Source organism: Sorex fumeus, unplaced genomic scaffold, assembly GCF_029834395.1.
Source record: "Sorex fumeus unplaced genomic scaffold, SorFum_2.1 ptg000006l, whole genome shotgun sequence".
Lineage (NCBI taxonomy): Eukaryota > Metazoa > Chordata > Mammalia > Eulipotyphla > Soricidae > Sorex > Sorex fumeus.
In genome coordinates this window covers 62204043-62231943 of record NW_026606063.1, presented here as the reverse complement: position 1 = coordinate 62231943, position 27901 = coordinate 62204043, and the positions used below count along the sequence as shown (strand labels likewise).

General features: G+C 45.7%; 1 protein-coding gene across 2 annotated transcripts in view; it reads right to left on the bottom strand.

Annotated features, from left to right (window-relative positions):
• UXS1 (UDP-glucuronate decarboxylase 1) overlaps positions 1–25910 on the bottom strand; it is a 96318-nt gene extending 70408 nt beyond the window's left edge. Inside the window, exons 1-3 of one of the 2 annotated variants that reach the window (XM_056123071.1) lie at positions 25710–25910; positions 1913–1940; positions 218–281 (exon numbers count right to left, since the gene is read on the bottom strand). In XM_056123071.1, coding sequence (XP_055979046.1) covers positions 218–281; positions 1913–1940; positions 25710–25803 — 186 coding nt within the window. In that variant the 5' untranslated portion in view covers positions 25804–25910. The remainder of the gene's footprint in view (positions 1–217; positions 282–1912; positions 1941–25709) is intronic. The other variant, XM_056123081.1, reaches the window with a different exon arrangement.
• Positions 25911–27901: the final 1991 nt, after the last annotated feature.

Sequence of the window (27901 nt, the reverse complement as noted above, 5' to 3'; positions counted from 1 at the left end):
GGTTTACAATCCAAGCTGCTTTAATGTCGAATTGCTTCACTACATTGTACCTTTACAAAATGCACAAACGTTGACAGAGACCTATAAAGTCTCCTCTTAAACAAGGCAACACTTTGGAGAGCTGACTTCAACCACATAGAGCAGCAGCAGTCCGGCACAATGAACACAGAAGTACACACAATAGTAAGTTGACAAAGAATACAATAGAGAAACTAACCTCTTCAATCTTGCTTTCAAGCTTTATTTCACCATTTTCTTGGAGAGACCTGTTGAGCAGAAAGCTACAAGACTGAGATCAATTGAAGTTCTTTTTGAAAATTAATTTCATTGATTTACTGAACTTATTTATTAAAAATCTATTTCTAAACAAAGTACTTTAACACAAACCAAAGGCGGCATATTATTTCTCTCTCCTTCCTAAGCATCGACCAATGTACCAATTCACTCCAGAAGAAGCAGCATCAGAGGAAACAAGGCAAGTGGAGTATGGGAATCTTTTAAAATACATCCCAGAACATGCTCAGCACCACTCAAGAGCTGTTTCTAGTGCATTTAAGATAATCTCGCTTTCACATTATCCTCAGCATGGGGATACATTAGAAGCAGGAAGACTGTTTGCAGAAGAACAAGTCTGTTGTGCTTTCCTGGGGATTTAGTGAAAGCGGGGGGTGAGGGGGCGGGGGGGGGGGCGTACTCTTTCAAAGTAAAATAGCAGAGCTTCTCTAAGCCATAGTAGGTGTGTGATCAACCTTGCAGAATCAAGTCCCGATGAAAAGCCTGCAGAACGACGCCTGTGACAGCACTGCAATTCCTAACCAGCTGAATGGTCACAAAATCATCGCTCACGGTTGCTAGTCTTATATGTTCATTGCCAAGAAATGCAAAATGGAGCAGATTTTTCTTTAAGGGTGACATAGCACTAAGGATGTTCTGTTCTTCAAAAACTGTGAAGACAGAATCTAACTTTTTGCTTTAGCTTTTAGAACAATAACACAAAGATTGTACTTCAGCAACATTTTTCTTCTATCCGGACAAAAAGTACCAAGTCAGAAGTCTCCTCAGCCCCAATTCTAAGGTAGGCAGCTGGTTTTGGCCACCTCTGCTCTGCTCCTGGGGTCTAGACAGCCAGGGCAGGGGACAGTTCCCTTCTCAAAAGTCATCCAAAAAAGCTCCCCCTGGCTTTTTTTTTTTTGCTTTTCAGGTCACACCTGGAGATGCTCAGGGGTTACTCCTGGCAGTGCTCAGGAGACCATATAGGATGCTGGGAATCGAAGCCGGGTTGGCCCCATGCAAGGCAAACGCCCTACTGACTGTGCTATCACTCCAGCCCCCCAAAAGCTCCCCTTTTGTTCTAATTCAAGTCAGGAAAAATATGTGATGGACATTTTAGTGGAGTGACAGGTAAAGACAACTCCCTCACAGGAAGGGAGATAGGTGCCTGCACGGGCTATGCCAGGATTCTGACATGTCCGGGTTAGCGTCACATCTGGGTTTACCTGGGTAAACCTTCCAGTCTATCTACTGCATTTCTATAGAAGAGCTAAATGTGTCAACCAAAAAAAAAAAAAAAGAAAATCATCTCACTAGAAACATGTTCTTGGGTTAGAGAGACAGCACAAGGGTTAAAGCACTTGCCTTGTAGTCAGCCAGTCCCCATTCTATTCCCCAGCACCACATCCTTCCTGATGCACTGCTAGGAGCTAGGAGTGATGCCTGAGCATATGGCTAGGAGTAGGCTCTAAGTACTGCCATATGTAGCCCCCAAATCCCCCCAAATTTTTAAAATGTCTATGTACATACACACATATACATATTCCTCAATTAATTTTCATCCTCAGTGGTGTACATGTGACCAATGAAATGTGTCTATGAAAACCCAGCCACAATTTCCAAGTTATAGAAAACCATTTACCTCATGTTCACGAAGTTGCCCCAAACAGCTGTAAGAGAAAAGAGAAAATTAAATGACTAAGTTTGCAACAGTAAGGATTCCAAACAATCCCATTTTACTTTTCAACTAATATTATCACGAAGAACATTTAAATTATAGTCCATGCAGACAACAGGAAACATGCATCACTTTTAAAAGCATTAAATCCCATAAAAAAAAAAAAGAAAAAAAAGAAAAGAAAAGAAAGAAAGAAAACATAATCCTACGTTCCTCTTGTATTCTAAAGATTCTCAAAAGAGGTCTGGAGTTCAGCTGTGTGTTTTCACAAGCCATGTGTACCCTTCTCTGAGGCAGAATCAAAGATCAAAGCCCCAAGAGAAACCCCAGAGGCCAGTGCAACCTCTTTCTCTCGCTATCAGCAAAACAAAGCCAGTGAGGTTCAATCAGGTCCTAATGTGACTTCATTCCCATAGGAAATCCATCTCTTCTTGGCACTTGCTACTGAGACTCCCAGTGTGTCCCCCTGCCAACAGGAAGCAAGATGGGTTCTTGGGAGCCATCAGTGTGGCTGTACCAAGGTGACCTGACCACAGATCAGCCCTGAGCTCACGTGCACAGGACCAGAGGCCACTAGTGGTTGCACTAGTCTCTGACCAAAGGAATATTTCATACTGACACAGCACCATAAGGGAGAGGGACAAATGTCCTGAACTTGACTCTGAGCAAGCCACTTGTGCCCAACTGCCTGAGCCACCATGGAGCCAGGTGCTCTCAAAGGTTTGGGATGCTAGGCAAGAACAGACGCATAGCAGAGCCCACCTCCCTAACCTGGTGCTGGCAAATCTCAGAGCCTCTGAAGTAGGATCTGCTCCTGGCCATCTGCTCTTTGCCATTCTCTGACACAGTGCCCTGGGTTAAGGGACATAATGGAAAAACTTAGTGTCCACTAACAGGTTCCCTGACATGTCAAATTCCCACTCTCACAGGAGGGAGGGAGAAAAACAGAGACAGAGAAGATGGTGATCAACGGCTAGAACACAGTTCTGCGGGAAAGCTCAGGCCATGCAGTGTGAGGGCTCTGAACTCGAACCAAGAGAGGAGGAGGAAAGAAAAAGGAGAACAAAAGAAAGAAAAGGGTTAGCAAAAGGGAATGCCCTGCCACAGAGGGGGGGTAGGGTGGGAGGATAGGGTGTGGGGGTGGGAGGGCTACTAGGATCATTGGTGGTGGAGAATGGGTACTGGTGGAGGGATGGGTACTCGATCATTGTATAACTGAGAACCCAAGCACGAAAGTTTGTAAGTCTACAACTGTACTTTATGGTGTTTCACTAATAAAAATAATTAAATAAAAATGTAAAAAATTTAAAAAAAAAAGAAAAGCCAGCAACAAAAAAACTGAGCATGGCAAGAAAGGCAGCTGGAAAAAAGTAAAGAGGCTAAAGTACATGCCTTATATTCAGGTAACCCAGGTTGGATCCCCAGCACCCTAAGCATGAATGAGTACAGTCCTGCAATCCCTAACACCACAGGTTGAAGGGGGCTGAAGCAATAAATACAGTAGTAATCTCTCAATCTCTCTCAATCTCTCTCTCTCTCTCTCACTCTCTCTCTCTCTACCCTTTCTTCCTCCCTCTACTTTTGGGCATTCTAGTTTGCAATACTGATACCGAAAAGGTTATAAAAAAAATCCCTTCACCTACTTTTAACCGTCAGATCTTGTCTGGTATGATCATTCCCAACTATTATGGTCATATTCGTCTCTTCCCTAGCTTACCTATCTAAGCCCCACACATACCTGTGATTAGTTCCTAACCCCTGTTTTCCATTGATGTTAGTCTTCTAATATATATTTTTCATATGCTACAAATAAATGAAGTCATTCTATATCTGTGCCTCTCCTTCTGACTCACTTCACTCAGCATGATACTCTCCATGGTCCATCCAGTTATAGGCAAACTTCATGATTTCATTTTTCCTAAGAGCTGCATAGTATTCCATTGTATAGAGGTGCCAGTCATCTGTTCTTGGGCACCAAGTTTGTTTCCAGATTCTGGCTTATTATGAATAGTGCTGCAGTGAACACAGAAATGCAGATGGTGTTTTGGGCCCCCAGGGTATATTCCCAGAAGTTGTACTGCTCGATCAAATGTGAGCTCAATTTCTAGTTTTTTCAGGAATGTCCATATTGTTTTCCAAAAAGGCTGGACCAATCAGTATTCTCACCAACAATTAATTAGAGTCCCTTTCTCCCCACATCCATGCTAACACTGGTTGCTTTTGTTCTTTTGGATGTGTTCCAGTCTCTGTGGTGTGAGATGATATCTCATTGTTTTGATCTGCATCTCCCTGATTAGTGATGAAGAGCATTTTTTCACGTACGTTTTTACCATTCCAATTTCTTCTTTGAGAAAGTTTCTGTTAATTTCATAGCCCCATTTTCTAGTGGGACTGGATGTGTATTTTTACAGAATTCAGCCAGTGCTTGGTATATTATTGATTATTCAAAAGGGTTTGAGGTGAATATCCTTTCCCATTCTATAGACTGTCTTTAAATCCTGGTCATTATTTCTTTTCAGGTGCAAAAGCTTCTTAGTTTAAGAGAGTCCCATTTGTTCATCTTTGCTTTCACTTGCCTGGTCATTGGCATTTCAGCTTTAAAAATACCTTTAGCATCAATATTGTGGAAGGGTCTGACGACCTTTTTCTTCAATGCATTATGGATTCTGTTCCGACAGTGAGGTTTTTAACTCATTTTAATCTGACTTTTGTGCATGGCGTTAGGTAGAGATCTTGAGTCCTTTCTTTTTCTTTGCATGTACCTGTCCAGTTTTACGAGCACCACTTGTTAAAGAGGCTTTCCTTGCTCCACTTCATATTTCTTCCTCCCTTATCAAACATTCACAGTCACTGTCCTCCCGTTGTTCATTGATTTGCTTGAGCAGGCCCAGTAATGTCTCCATTGTGACAACTGTTACTGTGTTTGGCATATCGAATATGTCACAGGTAGCTTGCCAGGCTTTTCCGTACGGGCAAAATACTCTCAGTAGCTTGCCAGGCTCTCCGTGGGGGCGGAGGAATCGAACTCGGGTCAGCCATGTTGGCCGCTTGCAATGCAAACGCCCTACCCAATGCGCTACTGCTCCAGTCCATCAAACATTAAGTGATCGTATTTGATATTAAGTGATCATATTTGAGAGTGTGTGTAAGGATATTCAACTCTACATCATTGGTCTGCAGATCTATCTTTATTGCAATACCACGCTGTTTTAATTACTACTGCTTTGTAGTACAGTTTGTAGCTGGGGAAGGTGATGCCTCCCATTTTTTCCCCCAAGAATTGCTTTAGCTATTCATGAGGGCTTATTGTTTATATGAATTTCAGTAGTGTTTGATCAATTTCTTTGAAGAATATCATGGATATCCTTATAGGGATTGCACTGAATCTGTATAATGCTTTGAGGAGTATTGCCATTCTGACAATGTTGAGCAGGGGATGTGTTTCCATTTCCTTGTGTCCTCTTTTATTTCGTCAACTAGTGTTTTGTAGTTTTCTCTGTACAGGTTCTTTACCTCCATAGTTAAGCTGATTCCAAGGTATTTGATTTTCTGAGGCATGATTGTGAATGGGAGTTTTTTCATATTACTTTCTTCTCTCTCATTATTTGCACATAGGAAAGCCATGAACTTTTGGGTATTGATTTTATAGCCTGTGACTTTAATATACAAATCTATTGTTTCTAGGGGGTTTGTGATAGAGGCTTTAGGGTTCTCTATATTATCATGTCATCTGAAAATAATGAGACCTTGATTTCTTCCTTTCCTATCTGGATGTCCTTAATATCTTCTCCTTCCCTAACCACTATGGTGAGTACTTCCAGTACTATATTGAATAGAAGTGGTGAGAGTGGGCATCCTTGTCTTGTCTCCGATCTTAGAGGGAAGTTTTTTAGTTTTCCCCCATCAAGAATAATGCTTGCTGTAGGCTTGCGGTAGATCATTTTGACTATATCGAGGAAAGTTCCTTCAATTCCCATTTTGCTGAGTTTGCACCATAAACAGGTGCTAGATCTTGTCAAATGCTTTCTCTGCATCTATTGATATGAACATAAGGTTTTCATATTTACTTTTATTGATATGATGGATTACTTGCAAATGTTATTGATTGACTTGCAAATGTTAAACCATCCTCGCATCTCAGGATGATGATACCACTTGGTTATGGTGTATGATCTCTTTGATGAGTCGTTGGATTCTATTTACTAATTTTTTGTTGAGGATTTTTGCATCTGTGCTCATCAGGGATATCACCCTTTTCTCTTTCTTTCTTTCTTTCTTTCTTTCTTTCTTTCTTTCTTTCTTTTTCTCTTCTCTCCTTCCTTCCTTCCTTCCTTCCTTCCTTCCTTCCTTCCTTCCTTCCTTCCTTCCTTCATGTCTATCTCCTTTTGGTGTTAACAGTGGAATGTTCCTCATAAAAACTGTTTGGTAGTGTTTCTGCTTCTTCAATTTTCTGGAAAAACTTGAAAAGGACTGGCAATAAGTACTCTTTAAATGTCTGAAAGAATTCATTATGAATCCATCTGGACCTGGGCTTTTGTTTTTGGAATGACGTTTGGATTACTGTTTCAATTTCCTTGATAGTGATAGGTCTATTCAGGTATTCCAAATCTTCTTGGTTCAGCCTTGGGAGGTAATAGGAATCCAGGAATTTATCCATTTCCTCTAGGTTCTCTTATTACGTGGCATACAGACTTTCAAAGTAATCTGTTATCTTTTGAATTTCTTATATTTCTGCTAGATTTCCCCCTTTTCATTTCTGATTCAGTTTATTATGGTTCTCTTTCTTTGTGAATCTTGCTATCAATCTTGTTTATTTTTTCAAAGAACCAGCTCTTGGTTTCATTGATCTTTTGGATTGTTCTCTGGGAATCCAGCTTGTTGATTTCTGCTCCAACTTCTATTATTTCCTTTCTCCTGCCTGGTTTGAGCTCTTTTGGTTGGTCATTTTCTAAGCTCTGAAGCAGTGAAGTCAAATTATTTTATGTGGGTCCTTTCTTCCTTCCTGATAAATGCTTGCAAAGCTATAATTTCCCCCTTTATATCACTGCTTGTATCGGGGGTATGGTGCCGCCAGCAGGTCAGTCTATACCTGTGAGGTGAGTGCATCAGCAACCTGGTGGCACCTTCAGACTTCCAGATACCCCCATATTGCTGCTGTACCTTTCGCCAGACACCAAAAACTTGGGGCGAAGTTTACCAAGAAAGTAAACAGCCAAAAGTTAGGTGTGTGGGAGACACACTCACAAACCACCTCCGACTCAGCTATATAATTGGAGGCATGGCCTCTTTGGTTCCTGATAAAACTGCTTAACAGTCATGATGCCAGAGTCTCAGAAACAAATCTCGAAACCCAACGGCTTTTGGCAGAAATGTGTTCGGTCCCTGCAGCAGGTTACTGGCACCAGGCCACCCCAGGTGGGAATAGGCTTTGTGCCTTGGCCTGTTCTCCTTTGTGGCCTTATGGCCGCCATCCTCCAGAGGCCACTGGACAGTCAGGTTTGGGCCTGCAGTGACAAGACAAATGGGGCCTCACGGAATGGGGGTAAAGCCAGTTCTTTCCTCCCCATCCCAACGAGACCCCGAGTCGCCACCCACTAACAGCCTCTCTGGCTCCTGATCAAGCTGCTTAATGGTCATGATCCCAGAGACTCAGAAACAAATCTCAAAACCCAGCGGCTTTTGGCAAAAATGTGTGCGGACCCCACAGCAGGTTACTGTCACTGGGCCACCCCAGGGGGGAAAGGGTGCTGTCCCTCCACCTGCTCCCACTTGGCGGCTCAGTGGACGCCATCCTCTAGAGACCATTGGACAGTCAGGTTTGGGCCCGCAGTGACATACAAACGGGGCCTCATGGGATGGGGGTGGAGCCGGTCCTTTCCTCTCTGCCCCAATGAGACCCCAACTCATTACCCAGGAATGGCCTCTCTGGCTCCTAATCAAGCTGCTTAATGGCCATGATCTCAAAGACTCAGAAATAAATCTTGAAACCCAGAGGCTTTTGGCAAAAATTCATCCAGGTCCCACAGTAGGTTACTGTTGCTGGGCTACCCCAGGGGGGAAAGAGTGCTGTCCCGTCTGCTTCCCCTTGGCTCAGAGGCCGCCATCCTCCAGAGGCCATTGGACAGTCAGGTTTGGGCCCACAGTGACGAGACATGCAGGGCCTCATGGGATGCGAGTGGAGCCAGCCCTTTCCTCCTCACCCCCACGAGAGCCCGAGTTGCCGCCCACAAATGGCCTCTCTGGCTCCTGATCAAGCTGCTTAACGGCCATGATCCAGAGACTCAGGAACAAATCTCAGAACCTAGCAGGTTGTGGCAGAACTCCCTCCAGATTTAATTGTTAAAATTTCAGAATTTCAAAATCACACGGCCACTACTGCAGCTGCGTGACATCGTATGTTTTTCATGACCAGCAATAGAAAACAAATTTTCCATTGTTACCTTTTCAGCAGATCTGAGTGTTGGGGTAAAACCACAAATAATAATGGTGGGTCTGGTGTCAAAATATTGAGTATAATCAATGTAGAGAAAAAGAGTAATGTGGAAATCATCTACCCCACAGATAGGGGGAGGGTGTGGGATGAGGGTATACTGGGGTTTTTGGTGTTGGACAATGGGCACTGGTGAAGGTACGGGTGTTTCATTGTATGACCAAGACTTAAACCCAAAAGCTTTGTAACTGCTCTCATGGTGATTCAATAAATAAAATTATAAAAAATGAAAAAAAAAATCCTGCTTGTGTTCCATAAGTTCTGGTAGCCTGTGTCTTCTTTATTCTCATTTGTTTCCAGGAATCTTTTGATTTCTTCCTTGATTTTCTCTCTAACTCAATGGCTGTTGAACATTGAGCTGTTCAATTTTCAGGTGTTTGATTTAATTCCCCGTTAGTGTGTATGATTAACTTCTAACTCCAATGCATCATGGTCTGAAAAAATAGCTTGATACAATTTCTATCTTACTGATTCTCTTGAGGTATGTTTTATAGCCCAGTACATGGTCTATCTTAAAAAATGTTCCATGTGCACTGGAAAAGAATGTATATTCGGTTTGGGAGGATGAAAAGCCCTGTATACAACTATTAGCCTTCTTTCTTCCATTTCTTTGTACAGAGCTAGTACTACCTTACTGAGTTTTCAGTCTTGTTATTCTAGCAAGGCCCTCCCGTTGTTCGTCGATTTGCTCTAGCGGGCCCAGTAACGTCTCCATTGGAGACTTTGTTGTTACTGTGTTTGGCATATCGAATATGTCACGGGTAGCTTGCCTGGCTCTAGCAAGAGGTGGTAAGGTGGTGTTGGAGTCTCTACTACCAGCAATGTCTTCCTTCATGTCTATTAGCAGTTGTTTTAAGTATTTTGCTGGTCCCTTATTGGGTGTGCATATGTTTAAGACTGATTTCTTCCTGATGCACACATTTCTTGATTACTAAAAAAAAATGGCCTTGTTGTCACATCTCATCTTTTTCAGCCTGAAATCTATGTTGTCAGATACTAATATAGCCACCCTGGCTTTTTTAAGGGAGTTGTTTGCTTGAAGGATTGTTTTCCATCCTTTGAGTCTGTATTTGCTTGGACTGCTCAGATGTGTTTCTTGTAGGCAGCAGATGTTGGATTCAGTTTTTTAATCCATTTTGACACTCTGTGTCTCTTAATTGGTGCATTTAGGACACCGACTTTGAGAGAGATTATTGTCATGGGGTTTTGTGCTATCTTTCTGTAGAGGTTTGTTGTGCTTGTATGGGTTTGTTTTGTCTTACAGTAACCCCTTAATTCCTTCTTTTAAGGTTGGTTTTAGTCTATGAAGTGTCTGAGCTGTTCTTTATCCATTATTAAAATAATGTATGGTTTGTTCAAGTCTGAGTGAGAGTCTAGCCAGATAAAGTATTCTTGGTGAGTCATTTGTTTCACTGAGTTTAATCGCTATATCCCACCATTGTCTTCAGGCTCAAATGGTTTCCTTTGATAAGTCTGCTGTAAATCTAAGGGATGTTCCTTTGTATATGACTTCCTTCTTTGACCTTATTGCTTGCAGTACTGTGTCTCTGTGGCATTCACCGTTCTGATTATGATATGTCTTGGGAGTCTTTTTATTAGGGTCTCCTTTAGCTAGTATCCTTCAGGGTTCTTAGATCGGGATGCCTGCATTCTCCAGTTCTGGGAACTTCTCAATTGGGATTGCTTCCCTGTTCTTGTGGTACTCTGATAATTCTTTTGTTGTTCCTTTTGAATTCATCCCCTAGTCTCTTATTCACCCTTGATCTATTCTGAGGTCTTTTTTCCACTGTTTGTTGTCGCCTTTATGCTTTCTGTAGCTCATTTTCAAGCTCACTGTCTTTGGCTGTTGTCATTCTAATGTTGAAGGCACCCACTGAGTTTTTAATTTCATCTACTGAATTCTTTTATTAGTGAAACTTCTGTTTGTAGCTTTCTTAGTTCTGCTCTCATTTCTTTCTGCATTTTATTGACTGTCCATTTCACTGTTTCTTTCATAGGCCTTCCCGTTGTTCGTCGATTTGCTCGAGCGGGCCCAGTAACGTCTCCATTGGAGGCTTTGTTGTTACTGTGTTTGGCATATCGAATACATCACGGGGAGCTTGCCAGGCTCTGCTGTGCGGGCGAGATACTCTTGGCAGCTTGCCGGGCTCTCCAAGAGGGGCGGAGGAATCGAACTTGGGTCGGCCATGTTGGCTGCATGCAAGGCAAATGCCCTACCGCTGTGCTATTGCTCCAACCCCTGCTATCGCTTTACCGGATGTCCATTCCACCATTTCTTTGAGCTCAATGAACATCCTCAACATTTCATCTCTGAATTCTTATCAGAGAGATTTTATGTGGGTATTCCCTGTTGAGGTTTCTGGAATCTTTTCTTCATCCACTCCTCATGGTGCGGTTCTATGCTGTTTCTTCATGTTGCTGAGTAGGAGTAAAGGTGAATCCCTCTGGTTCGCTACCAGTGTCCTTCTCTCACTGCAAGGGAGGATTCTAGATTAGCTCGGTCAATGGTGGGCTTCTTTTTCCCCTTCAGGAATACCAACTTCCTCTTTGGTGCTCCTGTGTCACTCATGTGGGGCTTCTAGTGTAGCTTCAGGGGGTGTGTTCTTTTACATTTGGCTTGTTCAGATTCTTGTGTTCAGAGTTATTTTGGTGAGTTTTAGGAGTATTTTGATTGGAGTAGGCTAGTGTACTAGTGGCTTAATGTGTTTGGGATAGCCAGGCTGTGGGGGAGGGGGCCATGTTGGCTCAGATCCTGGGTTAGAGTTCTACTTCTGGTGCACTTCTAAAACCGCAGGAGTACCCTCTGGCCTAGGTGCTCATGTGTGCTTCTTAACAAAGAAGGGGTCTTCAGTTCACTGCACCTGCTTGCTCAGCACACCACCTGTGCAAGGCAGAACTTTTTATCTTCACAAGTAGTCTGTCCAATTTATATGTAAAACGTAAATATTTTACATCACAGGCCTTTCAGCCTCCTTTTACACCTTTCACTGGGCTATCACCTTTGCAAGAGAAAAGCATCAGAGACAAGTGCCAGCACCCAACTTAACACTCCAAGGAGGCAACCTGAGCCAAAGGGAGGGGAGTAGCCCTCCAAGGAAGCTGGCCTCACCAGCTGGAAGTACAAGGCCTGGCTGGCACCACTCCTACAGGAAAGATGGTAGACAGTGAGTTCTAGGTTTGCAAGTTCACATGGATGAACATGGCCTGTGTGCAAACAGAAGCAGGGAGGCGAGGAGCCCCTGCAGACATGCAGGCCTCTTCCTAGAGAGGCGAGCACTCCTTTAGTGAAGCCTGAAAGCAGGCAGGCAACTGAGAGGTCTTTAAGGAGAGGTAACTAACTAACCCAAGGCAGATTGCAGACTGAAATGTCAACATGGGGTGTGGGCTACACCGAAGCCATGGGGTCACCATTCTCTAGTCTCCAGTAATGACACCACCCTGGGGCATGTGGGTGGATAGCCATGGAATCTGAGTGTTGAAGAGACGCCCCAATATCAGGATCTGTGAATGGCATATCCGACATCCTGCCAAGCACTAGACGAGGACACTTGGACATGCTAAAGAATTTCAAAGAGAAATTCCAGGTAAGGTCAGGGCACCCTATGCTCCAGCAAAATGAGTTCTGTTTGCAGAGAAGTTCCGGCAATGCCAAGGGCATGAAGCATGGCATGTGTTCCACTACAACTGTTCATGGCTTCTTTCCTGGCTCACTGAGTCTGGGGACTCCAGCAAAGCCAGTGTCTGAGCTCCAGCTCCTTCTCACAGCACTGGCTTGAGTTTTCTTACAATAGGTAACTTCCCCAGGGGTGCTTCTGGAAGCTGCCTGAAAAGGCTCCAGCAAGAGGGAAGTTTCTGTTCCCAGGCCTAACCAAATCTTCCCCTGCGGGGAATGACACTTCCGTGTGAGCACACCAAGCAATGGCACCGCATTTGCGTTTCCAGGGACACCGGCATGCAGAATGGTAGGCGGATGCTGGTGAGGATGGACCACCCCAAAGCTAGGCAGGTCACCTGTAGACACCCCCACTGCTGTCTGGGTGGAGCATTTCCTGGGGGCTGCCCTTGCCAAAAAAAAAAAAGCTGCCAGGACTCAGTGCTCCAGCCCAGTCTCTGAGCCACTGCCTGAAATAAAGTCCCCAGCGTCCTGAGACAACAGCAAACCTGTTTCCATGGTGACCCACAGGACCTCTGAGTGTGAGAAAAATGATCCCTGCTGGCTCTACACTCGGCCTTGAAAGAGCTTGTGTAAGTGTCAGCAGCAAAGCACTGCCGGGTCAGCCCCACCTCTTCCCCCATCTATCCCTGCCCCCAGAGCAGGCCTTGATCCACCCAGGGGACTGCACTCAATCCTCCCCCCACTGCACACCTCCCAGCTCACACCAAAGGCCTGGGTCAAGAGCTCAGGGTTATTTAACAACATGTTGTGATATCTTAAAGAAGGTTTAATGGCCCCTACCAAAATAGAACAATCTTCATGCTCTTTCCTCTATGGATACTTTTTTGTAGCATTTTCAGCAGCTTTTCATAACAAACAATACAAAATATATTATTTCAGTTCTGCTTTGGGACAAGGATTGGGGCTTGGGATGGAAACATCCCAAACATGGTGGTGGGATTGGTATTTGAATATCAAATGTAATCAAATATTGTGAACTACCTCCTCCTACCCACAGGCCACTAGCAGACATCTCCGAAGCCACCTCGATACAGGAAAAATGAAAACCGTAGTTTTGATCTTCGTGAACTCTCTAAATGATGGTACTTTTTGCTCAGGAAATGTCTTACCCTGATGAGCTGCTAATCTAAATCCCCACCCTGTGAGAGCAGTGGGAAGGGTAGAGGCATAAACAGATTGTAGGTAACTAGGGTGCAGGACCTCTAAGTGACCCATCTGGGAACTGGGTCTAGATGAATGAACCATAAATCATAAGGTATGATTTAAAACAAAACTGAAGGAGCCAGACCAACCTGTTACCTAAGCAGGAAGAGGAGAGGGTGATTGAGATAACTGACAAGACCGACTACAGGAAACCTAAACAGAATGCTAAACAAAAAGATTCCTAGCAACTGGGGCTCACTGCTTGTCCCCTCTGTGGACCCCTCTTGCAGGATGTATTGTGGTGACTGAGGCTGTGCAAGAATAGGAGTCGCCCAAATGAAGCTGGATGCTGCTGAGGGTCCACTTTGCACTAGCTCTCGTGTGCTGAACAGGGTACACCCAGAACAGGGGCTATCCCCCAGGCTTACAGTAAAACCCTCACAGAGCCACTGAGTCGGATGCCCTCTCCGTAGAGGGCACCCATGGTGCCCATCTCCATTGCCTGGGATTCACACAAGCTGAGAGGAAAATGGGACCAGCCTCACATCACACTCTGTGCTGGCATCATACCTGGAAACATGACCAGATAAGACGGGGGAAGGGGGGATTAAGGTGCCAAATATCTGACATGGAATAATTAAGGTGCACCAAGAGTGAGGGAACCTGGGAGTCAGAATTAAACCCAACACATCCCTTGAAGAAACTCAGAAAAAGAGAGAAGCAGGGCCCTGAGTTTGCCTTCTTGTCCTGCTGAGAATACCCACAGGGTCGTCTTGTGACTCTCAGCGAAAGCTGTCCCTGGCCCTTCAACGGGGAGATCAATGTGATCCCAACTTCACCCTCACAACCCCATCTCCTCTCACTGACACAGTTCAGCTCTTCAAGAATAAATCAATGAAAACTACATGCCCAATGTGCTAGGTGTTGATTGAACTCTACCAGCACACTATTTTGCATCTCTCGAAATACTATAAATATATATATATACATATATATATACATATGCTTAAAGACACACACACACACACACACACACACACACACACACAAATAGAGTCCTCACCTGATCAGAACTGTTTTCATTTTCTAGGACATTCAAACAACTTCTACAAATGTCAACTACAAAGTCTTTCCAAAGGTTTCTCCGGCTTCACTTTATATATTATTTGATTTGGAACGATCTGAAGAGGCTTAGCCAGAAAGAGAGTAAGTAAATAGAAATGGTGGTTTAACTAGAAAAGCATGCCTCATCATTTTGATGGAAAGTACAAGGAGTCTCTGGGTCCCCATCCAACCTGCTCCAGTTCCTGTGCCTCCCACCCTAGGAGAGTTCCCCCTCCCCCCATCCAGAGTTATCTTGGGATGCTCACACCACGGTATAGCTTTCTGTTGCCTACTCTGAGGTCCAGTCTCAACATCCCCAAAGCTTTTCCCCTTCCATTTCCTATAGTGACTTCTTAGAAATATAGCACTTCAGCCTGCAAGGTGGGAGAGAATCCAGGGCTTCCAGTGTTTGAGTGAGACAATAGGACAAAGTCACTTATTTGATGAGTTGAACCAGGGCAAGTGAAGCCAGTGTTTTGTGAGATGCCTCGGATGCCAACCACTGGTAAGACAAATGCAAGGGGGGAAAGGACTGAATACTCCACGTGGGTTCCACTCATGTGGAGCATCTGACAACTGCCCTTCTCTCGGAAGCGCTGCTCAGGAAAGCTCCTCACAGCAGGCCCGCTCTGCTGTTGGAGGCCCATACCGGGACACCACAGACCAACCTGTGAGAGAGGGATGGAGCATCGGGTAGATTCACCCAGCAGAGATACAGAAGTGACTGCACTGGCTCCAGCTCTGAAGCCCAGTGGTTAGAGCAAGATGAAGGCACCTCCTCAGGCTACAGGAATTCTCCTGCAGGCACTGGTTACCCAAATGACTGGATAAAACCTAGGTCAGATGCTAAGTGCCAAGTTCTACCCTTATGGCTGGAAAGGGTCCCTAGACCCTGCCCCCTTCATGCCCATGTTCCAGCTAAGTAAAGCACCTTTGCCCAAACTTCTGTGTCAAATTGCAACCAGCCCCAAGGCACAGATGCCCAGGCTTGAGACCACCACCATTTCCTCAGGAACTTAACATTTCTCCCTTCTCAGGAACTAGGCTGGCAAACAGTAAACCATTTCTGGAGAAAAGAAAAAAAAAGACAATTTGAGCTCCTAAGATCTATTTCTGCCTTCAGAACACTGCAGAGGCTAAGGGGATCTGTTCTGTTCAAACCAGTCATCACTGGTCAGGACACCTCAGGGCATCCCACAATGCAATTCACTGTTAGTCCAGCAGCTAATGGGTAGTCCCTCCCACACTGCTCCCACTCATGCTGAAGATGGACATTGGGGGTTCTTACAAGCGTCCTCTGGGGTCACTGACTGACCAGAATGATGGAAAGAAATACAAATGCAGAGAGACAAAATAAAGTCCACAACTGGACCATCCCAGGGTGTTCTTCTCAGAACACTCCCCTGCTCTCAACCCCCCCTACCCCGGGGCAGGGTCTTTCTAGCTTTCTAGCTCCAGTCCCACCCTGAACTACGACTCTGACATAAACTCAAGTGAACAAAAGTTAGGGAACACCAAATAAAGGGTATTGGGAGGATCCTCCCAGGATGGGAGATGTATGGTGAAAGTAGACTATAGACTGAAAATGATTGCCACTCAATGCCTCTTTTGCAAACCACAGCACCCAAAAGGAGAGAGAGAACAAAATGGGAATGCCCTGCCACAGAGGCAGGGTGGGATGAGGGGGATGGGGGGTGGGAGGGATACTGGGATCTGTGGTAGTGGAAAATGGGCACTGGTGGAGGGATGGGTACTTAATCACTGTATAATTGAAACCCAAGCACAAAAATTTGTAAGTCTACAACTGTACCTCTTGGTTTGTCACCAATAAAAATTAAAAAAAAAAAAAGTTAGGCTCTCCTCTCAGGGCTGGGGATGCCTGGCAGGCACAGGGCCCTAAGTTTGATCCCTGGCACCAAGGGCCACTGAGCACCTCTGGGTGTGACTCTGGCAGCATGGAACCATCAGAACCACATTGCTGGTCAAGTATCACCCTGGCAGACACCCAGCCAAAATCAAAAAGAACAAATAAATACATGAAAGGGATCCTTCCATATCACTGTACACCTCCAGTCACTGCTGTTGGTGAAGTCTGTTGTCTTAACCAGGCACGCCTCGATAGGGAATTCCATGAGTTTTAAGAACTGGCTACCAAGACCACATATACTTCAGTGTGAGACCACATCAAGCCTGAGCAAAGGCAACTTATCTCACAAAAGAGTTTATAACCCCAACCACTAGTAAGCTATTCTGAAAGGAAGGAAAAGATCAAAATCCCAACCGAAAATAAGGTAAAAAACAGAAAAATGGGCAGCAGCAGAAAATACGCTGTTGACCCTGTCTGAAGAGATGATTTACTATCACTCGTGATCACTGGGGTGCAAATTCAAACAAAGAGAAAACCCCTCTTTCCACTGGTGACAGTTACGAAGCACCCCAGGAAGGGGGTAGGGTTGTCACAAGAGAGAAACAGCCAAGTGAGAGTGAATCTCAGCAGGCACCAGGATTTATAACAGCCAGCATCTGAAATCAGCTCAGAAATGGAGAAATGAAGGAAACTGCTTGCAAAGCTGCAAAGCCCCAGGCAGCAGCAGCACGACACAGCGGGTGTGTGAGCACTCTCAGACACTCAGGAAAGAAAAGCAAGAACAAGTTATCAGTCAGCTGAACATTAAGGCTGTGTGTCTGCACAGACGCCCCGAACTGGCTGTGCCTGCAAATCCAAGGCACACTGCCCCAACCCTGGAAGTTTTCAAGCGGCTTCCCCCACAGTCTGCATTCACTGAGCCTCTGGGAGCCAGGCCTGGGTCAGTCTCCCAATCTCTCACACTGTATTTGCTAATCTGTGAGTTATGGCCACCTGTGAGCCAGAATATGAGGGGGCTGCCACAAGCCAAGCCTGGATAAGGCAACAAACTTCACCAAGAACAGTTGAGTATGTTGGATCCGGGATTTGTTTACAGACCAGCGACCCCACACCCCGTTCTTCTCCTCACACTTCCTTGTTGTCATAACCTAAGAGCACTCAAACAAGGCCACACAAGGACCCTATGTTGTTTAAATGAAAGCAGGAGCCTGCTAATGCCACAAATACCACTGATCTCTCGGTGTGAGAAATCATTGTGGCTACACCCAACATTCAGTGAGGACTCCTTGACCCAGATGAGCTACACCCAGCACAGCTCACCATGGGCAAAGAACTCAAACTTCCTCAAGACTCAGATGATGATCAACCTTTTTTGTCCAAAGAGTTGTTTATGTTTGGGGGAGGAGCCACACCCAGTGTTAACTGGCCAACCACATCTGATGATATGGTACTGCTTGGTCTGGTCAGGTGCTAGAGACCACCAGAGCCACAGGAAGACATACTGGGAGGGGTGGGTTGGAGCACTGCCCTGGCGCTCAGTTATTACCTATGGAAGAGCTGACGATACTTTTGATGTTACATCGCCTAAAATGTAAAGTAACTTTTTATGTACCTAGGGACATAAAAAAAGTTCATGTGATTATTTTGTTACAAATACAAACACTACTTTGTATTTGACTTATTGGTCTGGAAAAGAAACCTACTTTATCTCCAGCATGTGCCTGTACCCACAGTTAAATGCCTTTATTTGGAAAAAAAAGATAAAACATAAAAGGAGTAAAATGAATTAAAACTTTGAGAAGACAGTGGAAATGCTGGAAAATGCAGCAAGAGGCATCTGACACAGTTTCAATTTTGAACCATGGAAATGGTTTTACAAGTTTCAAACAAAGACTGAAACAAATCTTCCAACTGACAGAGAAAAATCATGAACCCAAGAGTATCAGGCTTGGTAAAAAAATTGCTTTGAGTAAGTTCTGAAAATAACAGCCTCCATTATTATGAACAGCCTCTCCCCAAATTATGAATTTAAAAATTTTTTGTTAATAATATGTTGATGCAGCCATTCTAGTATTATTTTTGCTTTTAAAATAGGACGGTGCAAATTAAAATTAATAAATGCATGAATGATGAAATAATTCCAATGTTGGGGGGAAGCTATATGAAGTGGAGGAAGCCTGTTATCATTTAAATTGGTATTGGCATAGACTTATGACTGAAAAGTAACTATATATACATTGCACACACATACTCTCTCTTCCCCCCTCTTTCTCTGTCTCAGTTTCCACTCAAAGGGCTGGAAGCAATCACGCCTCCATAGCAACAGACATAAGTGGTGCTCAGACCATGATTTCCGGGCTCCTTGGAGAAGCAGCTCCAAGTTGGGAGTGGGGATAGGGAAAGAAGAGCCTGCGTGTTATCTCCCCAAGAGGTCTAGCCCTGTTTAACCCACTTTAATCAAAAGGAAACAATCCAAAAAAAATCCAGAAGGTAGAATACTTTATAAGACAATTGGCCTTCATTTTTAAAAGAACTGCTAATTCCTACGAAGCCAAAATATCATAAGACATTCACCCAAACACTAGAGAGCTAACAGTCCACTGCAATATGTAAACCTTGATAGGATTCTGGACAAGACACACACATACACACACAACAACAACAACAACAAAAAACAATAATCCATAAAGGCAAGGCAACAGTTCAGCAGTACAGCATTTGCCTTATAAGTGTGAGGCCCTGCATTAAATCCCTGGTACCAAAAAGAAGAAAAACAATAAAATACAAAATTGGAGTGACAGGCCAAAGGGCAGAACATAAGCTTTGCATGCTAGGGCACCAGGCTCATTCCCCCGCACCACAGAATCCCTTGAGCGTCACCCCCAGCCCACCCCACTCCCCTAACACACACAGACACACACACAAAAAGACCCACACAAATAGTAAGGCTATGAAGACATTTATAATACACTGAGGGAAATTCAAGTATGGACTTCAGAGTAAATGGTAAAGGCCACTGAATCTTCAGGTAACAACAGATTCTTTCTCCTTTCATGCTGCCTAAGTATGAATCTGCATGAACAGGGAAAAGGGAGAGAAAGTGTAAGTATTACCAAAAAGTAAGAAGAAACTGAAGGGGCAATGCAGGAAGGGCTAGTCACACACAGGAAAGGTTGAGAGTGGCCAGGCCTGGTGCACCAAAGAAAAGGGCCCGAACTAGGAAAACGGTCGATTCTATTGGAAGAGCAGAACCGGAGCAACAGTATAGTGAGTCAGGCATTTTACCTTGCGTGCAGGTGACCCAGTTCGATCCCCAGACATTTCATATGGTCTCCTGAGCAACGAAAGGGGTAATTACTGAGTGCAGAGCCTGATCATTGCCAGGTGTGGCCCCATCCCACACCACCTTCAAAAAAACCAAAAGCAGTGCCTCTGCTGGTTCTGCAGATGATGGGCATGTCTCTGGAAAGGGGTCCAGAGGAGGTCCCAGACTATGGATTCTCCATCTACCAGGCATGGTCCAGGCACTACTCTGACCTGTAATGCTGGGCCCACTGAGCTCCAAAGTGCAGGTGACTGTTTCTGGTACACCGGGCCCAGGAGCCTGGTCATGAGGCACAGCAAGGTTAAACACAGAATGGACGTGCAGAGCCTAGACTCTCCTGAATCTTCCAGACACCACAGCAGACAAGAAGAGGGATGACAACAGGGAAGTGAGGCTCAGATTCTCCAGGGACAATAAAGAGAAACAATTAAACCTTCAGCAGGAAAATGAAAATAAGAAATGAAACAAAGATCACATTGGGTTTTTTTTTTTTATTTTTGTTTTGTAAGTATTCAAAAAAATCATTTAAAACTTTAATCAGAAAACTGCACCCAAATGAAATTTTAAAAATATTACAAGAATTATACTGCAGAAGCTGGAGCAATAGCACGGTGGGTAGGGCAATTTGCCTTGCATGTGGCAAACCCGGGTTCGATTCCCAGCATCCCATATGGTTCCCTGAGTACCACCAGGAGTAATTCCTGAGTAGAAGCCAGGAGTAACCCCTGTGCATAGTCAGGTGCGACCCAAAAATTTTAAAAAATTATACTGCAGGGCCTGGAGAGATAGCATAGGGGGTAGGCACTTGCCTTGTATGCAGCCAACCGGGGTAAATACTCAAGTGTCCCATATGTTCTGTCCAGCACTTCCAGGACTGATCCTACTGCAGAGCCAGGAATAACCCCTGATCATCACTAGGTATGGCCCGAAAACTGAAAGAAATTTTTACAATGTAAACATTTTGCTTTAAAAAGAATTATACTACAATGATGAAGGCACTGGCAAGAACTAGAAGTCAAACTTTCAAAGCATATATACTTACTTACTATATACTTTCATATATAGTAAGGAAAAGAACCAGGCTGCAAAATGCTACATGAACATAACAGATTTCCAGAGAAGAGAAAAAGGGGAAAAGGAAGGGAAGGAAATAATCTAGAACTCATGAACGAAAATGCCCAGAGCCCAAGAGAGTGTCTGGGTTGCAGGCACTCAAGCGTCCAACAGACAAGAGGCAAATGTATCAAAGGCATGTTAGGCCCAGCTTTGCTCAGCTGCAATAACAAGCAACCCCAGTCCCTAGAAGGCATCTGGCAACAAGGATGTGTTGTGCCTTTTCTTCACTCTAAGGGAGTGTTGGGATCCTGAATGCTGAGTGTCAGCATACTGAACCCTGCCCAGTTATCAAGTCAAAGAAAAAGTAATGTAATGTGCTGAGTGCAAAAGTGATCCTCCCCATCGGTCCTAGTACAAGAAATAGTCTTGGGAGCAAGAACTGGGGTAGGCAGAGCTGGAATAGTGTGTGAATCACATATTTCCAACTGCCCAAAGGAGCCTGGGCTCTTCCAGGAAGAAAACACAAAGTCCCATACAAGAGGAGGACTGAAGCCTCCTCGTCAGTCACAGCAGGAAGATACCAGAAAGGCAGGAAACAGAGTCTGGGAAACTCTGAAGGATGTTGTTGTTTGTTTGCTTACCCCTAGAATTCTATGCTTTAAGTTAACACATAAATTAGAAGCCAGAAAGGACACATAGAAAGTCTTCAAATCTGAGTCCAAGGAGTGACACTACGAGGAAGCCTGGGAACAGGAGATTGGTGATGAACAGCTCTATTTAGCTGAGTAATGACGCACCAGTGGGAGGATGGAGCCTGCCCAGGTGGTAGTCCAAAGATTCAGAAGTATGCCCCAAGAGGTCCTGCTGCTTCTCAGCATCATGGCGAAGGAGGCAGACCAGAGTTCCCCAACCAGCTAACACTGTGTCCCAGGAAGTACTGGAATGATGGTGGGTGGTGAAAACTGGGAGGTATGCTCTGTTCCCATAAAGAAGGAACATGTTTGGGTGAAGACATAGTAAAGGCTAAGGTGTCTGCATGTGTTAGACCTAGGTTCTAATCTCCTTTTTGGTTTCCTGAGCACTGCCTCAAGTGATCCCTGAACACAGAGCCCAGAGTATAAACCCTGAGCACCTCCAAGTCCTAGAAGGTTCACTTGGGGGGAAAATAGGGGGATGAGTAGTTTCTTTTTTCTGAAAAGGAACAAATAACTTTGGGAACCGTTAATGAAGCATTTGAAGCTGACTCACTAATAGAATAGCAAAAGTAATTCAACTATTTATAAGTTCCAGCAATGCCTGCCGTGGCTCACTAAGAAATAGCACTTGGTCATACACATAAATACCAATGCTGACCTCCTCAAAAATTTACTGTATCTATGTGGAGGAAAGTGAATATGTGAAGGGAGAAGAGGAAAGAGAATGATGTACAGCAATCTTCCAAAGAAAAATGTCAGGCTAATATCAACAAGTGAAGACTCACAAAGCAGATATAATCTGCAGCACAAACCAACTGTCAAAAAAAAAAAAAGGAACAAGAAGGTAAGCACTTGCCTCTGGGTATGGGGAAAGAGAAGTAGGGGAAAATGTTCTGTTCAACAAATCCTACGGTACACTACCTGCCAATAAAAAAAATACTACAGAGAATTGGAGCTAGTTCACCTAGGGAGCTATCTAGTAGGTCGGCATGATTTTCAATCACACCTCTGAGCTCTTCCTAACTGTACTGCTTTGAGTGTTTCAAAACCTTAAGATACAATTCTTGTCCTTAAAGATGCAGAATTTTATTAAAAAGACAACATACCCACTGGAAAGAAGCCAAGCGCAAGGCAAGCTGGCATTGAGTTCCCTGAGCATGGCACAGACTTAACTGGTAAAAAGAAAGAGATACTACTCTTTGCCAGTGGGAAGTGGGTAAGAGTAATAAGAAGTAGAGACTGAAAACAGTAAGGAGGAAAAGAAAAAAAAACCATATTAAAAAAGGCAGAATGAGGAAAATAGTATGATCCAGAGCCTAGTTTTAATCCCAGCTGGAAGCAATATCCACCCACAACAATACTGAAGGCATGAAATACAGTGCTTCCTTGCCTCTCCTCGGGAGCCCCGGAGAGGGCCCAGATTCACCAGGTAGAACAAAAGAAAGAGAAAGAAAGGAAGTAAAAACTAGCAAAGCAAGAGAGAACAGGGAAATCATTTCTACAGTGAAGCCGTGTGTAATGTGGGAATACAGCTACCTTCTGAACAAAGGTGAGATTCTACTCATAGCAAGAGGGAGGTGGGCATGATTATTAAAAAGTAAAGACTAGGGCTGGAGCGATATTACAGCAGGGAGGGCATTTAACTTGCACGTGAAAAACCCAGGTTTGATTAGATGGTCCCCCGGGGCACTGCCAGGAGTAATTCCTGAGTGCATGAGCCAGGAGTAACCCGTGTGTATCGCCGGGTTTGACCCAAAAAGCAAAAAATAAATAAATAAATAAATAAAAGTAAAGACTAAAAACACAGGCTTAATTGTTGATTTACATCTCTACAGTCTCCAGAACTACCAAAGTCCTGTCATTTTCCCCCTAAAAGTATCTCATTCCTGCGCAGCAGCATCACAGCCTCCACCCCTGGTCTTAAAACCTCAGAGGGAAAGTCCCCTACTCCTCCCTGTGCCTCCTGGCCACACCACCTTCACCACTGCCAGGACAACACCTTCTCTTGAATTCCAGAAACACTCCCACTCTTGGCTATCCCAGGAATTCACCCATGCTGTCCCTGCTGGTCCACATTCCCTCCCTGTTACCTGCCACATACTGCAATGCGTTCAAGGCTCAATTTCTTAAACAAATGAAAGCCCCAGCTTGCTCTAACTCACTCATCCCCTTCCTTCACATCACTTTGTATATTAACCACATGAGGCTAACAGCCCCAAGGCATGGCCATTTGGGCTTCTAGAACAGTGGTTCTCAAAGCACAGTCCCCACAGGGGCAGCAACCCAAGAGAAGCTATTAGACAGGAAAAGCCCAGACTGGTTGAATCACAAAGAGCTACAGTGGATGGCAGCACTCTCTATTTCGAGAACCCTCCAAAAGATGCCCCAGCCTGTTACACTCTGATGAACTGCACAGGGTTAGGTCAGTATCCTGCATACCCTCCTGGGCCCTGGGGTCCAATATGGCAGCAAACAGCAGCCAGGAGTGATTTGGGGGGGGGGAATTTCCCAGTAAAACCGACAGTAGGGAATTAACCGCACTCCCAGATGACCCGAGCATTCTGTTCTGAAGCTCCTGGTATAACTTTACAAGCCCTCTAAATCCAGGCCATCCTCAACTTTCTCCACTCGCCAGCTCTTTCTGTGCAAGAAACACAATGTGGAGAACTGTCAGCGCCGCCAGACAGCCTAAGGTTCATCACACATTATGTTTTGAATTAACGCTCAGTCTTTACACATTCAGAAGCTTTACTGTGAACAACTTTATCAAGACCTCCACATTCAGTTCCAGGGCCCCCTGTTAAAGCAGCTGGACTCTTATCAACAGAGGATAAGACTGCAGCAGAGGGCTGGGTCTAGAGCTCCAACTCCTTCCTCTTATGCTGCCCAAATCTCTGCTCTTCATGGCTTATCTGTGTAATCATCCACCCATCCATAAGTGCTCCCAGTCTTTCTTTTCTACTGGGAGGTGCAGAGTGGTATGGACCAAACTGGGTAGTGCTCAGGGATCATTCCTGGGTTATATGTGGAGACCATATGCGGTGCAGGGATCAAACCCAGGTGGGCATCATACAAGGCAAGCGCCTTAACTCCGGCACTATCTCTCCCTGTACTATCTTCTGTTTTCTACTATCTCCCAATTTTCTTTAACCTTAATTGACTCAATTCCAAAATCGGAGTCATTATGTGTTTTATTTCCTAGAATTGAGACAACCGAACTGAGATAATGATAAGCACTCTGCAGGGTGCCTGTACAATTGCTATAGTCTTAAGAAAACTGCATGTTTACAAGAGTTCCCTTGGGTCCCCGCATTTTACGCAAAACTGAACCTTGGCAAACCACCCACATCTTACACCTAATTCCTGGCCTGAACCCTTGCCTAGTAACGGAAAGTCCTGCGTGAGCGTATGTGTCCACTGGGACATGACACCTGTCTTTCTAGAGCTCCACTACACTCTCATTTGCCTAGGAAAACGACCTCGGGTACTCCCACAGTTAGCAGCTGGCTACATTTCTGGCTGTCAGGAAACAACCGCTCCTCCTGGTCTAGTGGGGGCATTGGGTCGGTCAAGTATTAGCAATAGCAACTGCAACAGACGCACCCCCCCCCAATCACCCACCCCACCGCGCCCAACTGCACAGATCTCTTACAGGAGGATTTTCTCTTAAACGAGGGTATACTGGGATTCCGTTCTGCAGCTGATAAGACTCCAGCACGTGCTGGAAGCATCACCCCCGCCCCGCCTCGGGGCTGCGACCACGGCCAGGCTGGAGATGAGCGCCTGGAACACCCCGCGCGCCCACGTGCAAGCACAGAGGCACTGCCACCCTGGGACCCCGCGGAGCCAAACGCTGAGTAATCTTCCTGCGGAGCAAACACCCGGGACGGGCTCCGCCAGCCGCGACAGTATTTTTATCCTTCTGGAACCGTTGCGGCGAAGCGAGTTCCCAGACTGTCCCGGCACGGCGCAATCCCTGATCGCCTAGGGAGACGTGGGCGCAGCTCGGCGCGCCGGGCAACGGGGGCCCGGGTGGTGGCAGCAGCCCCGCCGCGCGGGGTCAACCCAGGACGGCGACTCCTCGACCTCGCGGCCAGCTCGCTCCGTCTCTGGGGCCCCTGCGCCCGCCGCCGGCTCTCCACCGCCAGGGCCTAGCTTAGCCGAGGGTCGGTGCCCACGAGGGCGGGGAGGGCGAGGGCGCACCATCCCCGGAAAGCGGCGGCCGCGCCAGGAAGCGCAGCTCCCCACCGGGCGGGGAGGGAGGCGGGCCGCAGGACTGCGGGGAAGCCGCACACCCCCCGCCGAACACCTCCCCCCAATACACACACACACACACCCCGCCCCAGTCCCGCCGCTGCGCCCGGGATGAATGGGGCTCCCCTTCCCGACCCCGGCACGCACTCACAGGCGACGTAGGCGAGCAGCACGATGCCCAGCAGCAGCTTCATCCTTCTGCGATTGACCGCGGAGACGAGGCGCAGTAGCGCCTTGCTGACCATCCCCAGGCGCCACGCGGGTCCAGGGCCTGGCAGCGCAGCGGCCCGCCTGCTGCACAATGCGCGGAGGCCGCTGCAGCCGTGCGCGGGAGCCCCGCCCCCGCCCCCGAGAGGCCCCGCCCCGCGCGCCGGTTTCCTGCTGTCGCGGCCAATGCGCACGCGCACCTCCGCCCCCCCACCCTCCAACCCCCTCCCCGCGCCCTTCGGACGCCCCGCCTTTCTGCCGGCCTGGCCGGGAGGCGCAATTGCCCCGCTCGGGCTCCGCGTTTCCCCAAGAATGCGGCGGGGAGGGCGCGGGAGGGTGCGCGCATGCGCGCCCCAAGCTTGTTGATTTTACTTTTTTAATGCACACGTACAAGCGCTAGCGTGCTGCGCTCCGCTTCCCCTAGAGGGACCTGGTTTCTGTTACCAATGACTAGTGACAGTAGCATCGGGTTCAATGAAAGTGAAAGATGTTCCACTTCCTTCAAGGGCTGGGATGTCTTTCTTTGAGAGCTTAGCTACTTGGAGTCCCGGGAGATATAGTTCACAGGGTTGGTGAGCAGGCTTTGCCCATGGGAGGCCCAGGTTCTATCCCAGCGTTTCATAGTCCCCCAACAGCAGGTTCTATCCCTCGCACCACATAGTTCCCCAGCACAACTCCCACCATCTGCAGGGAGCAGCCCCCTCCTCCAACACAGGCACCAGCATTTCCAGGGTGTGACCCAAAACACAACAAGCTTTATTTTTCTAACTTCATCTTATTTTTATGAAGTTCTTCAGAATAATTAATTGCATTTAAATTTGAACATCAATCCCACCACCATCACACCTTCCTACTGCCATATTTTGGATTTTTCCACCCCAAATCCCAAACCATAGCCCCCTCCCAAAGCAGACCCAAAACAATTTTTTATTGCTTGTTACGAATACTCTGCCAAAAATGGTCCAATGAAGTTTCCTTAGAGGGAAATAAGTAAAGATTGTTGTATTTCATCCTGGAGCCATTAAGCCCTTATCTGTGCTACTCTTGGTATATCAGTGGGTGCAGAGTATGAGAGGTGCATTCGGGGCCTCGTGCTCCAGTAATTCTGAAAGTTAGAATGATTAGAGGAAAATTTAGGCAGAACCATCCATGACATTGAAGCTAAAAGCATCTTTAAGGATGAAATACCACTGACCAAGCAACAAATATAAATGGAACGACATTAAACTAAGAAGCTTCTGCACCTCAAAAGAAACAATGACCAAAATACAGAGAAAGCCCACAAAATGGGAAAGAATATTAACCCAAAACCCATCTGATGGGCTGGAGCGATAGCACAGCAGTAGGGCATTTGCCTTACAAGCGGCCAACATGGCCAACCCGAGTTCGATTCCTCCGCCCCTCTCGGAGAGCCTGGCAAGCTACCAAGAGTATCTCGCCCGCACGGCAGAGCCTGGCAAGCTACCCGTGACGTATTTGATATGCCAAACACAGTAACAAGTCTCATGATGGAGACGTTACTGGGCCCGCTCGAGTAAATAGATGAACAACAGAAGGCCCGTGACCCGTGACCCATCTGGTAAAGGGTCAATATCTAGGATATACAAGACACTAGTAGAACTGTACAAGAAAAAACCTCCAACCCCATCAAAAAATGGGAAGAAACGAACAGAACTTTCCTTAAGAAAGAAAGACAACTGGCCAAAAGGCACATGAAAAAATGCTCTACATCACTAATCATCAGGGAGATGCAAATCAAAACAACAATGAAATATCCTCTCACACCAAGAGACGGGCACACATCAAAAAAGAACAAGAACAACCAGTACTGGCTCAGATGTGGGGAGAAAGGAACTCTCATTATTGGTGGGAATGCAGACTGGTTCAGCCTTTTTGGAAAACAATATGGGCATTTCTTATAAAACTAGAAATTGAGCATCCATATGTCCCAAAATACCACTTTGGGGAATATATCCTGAGGGTTGGAAAAAACACAGTAGAAATGACATCTGCGCCTGTATGTTTATTGCAGCACTGTTCACAATAGCCAGAATCTGGAAATAACCAGAGTTCCTGAGAACAGACTGCTGGTTAAAGAAACTTTGGTACATCTATACAATGGAATACTATGCAGCT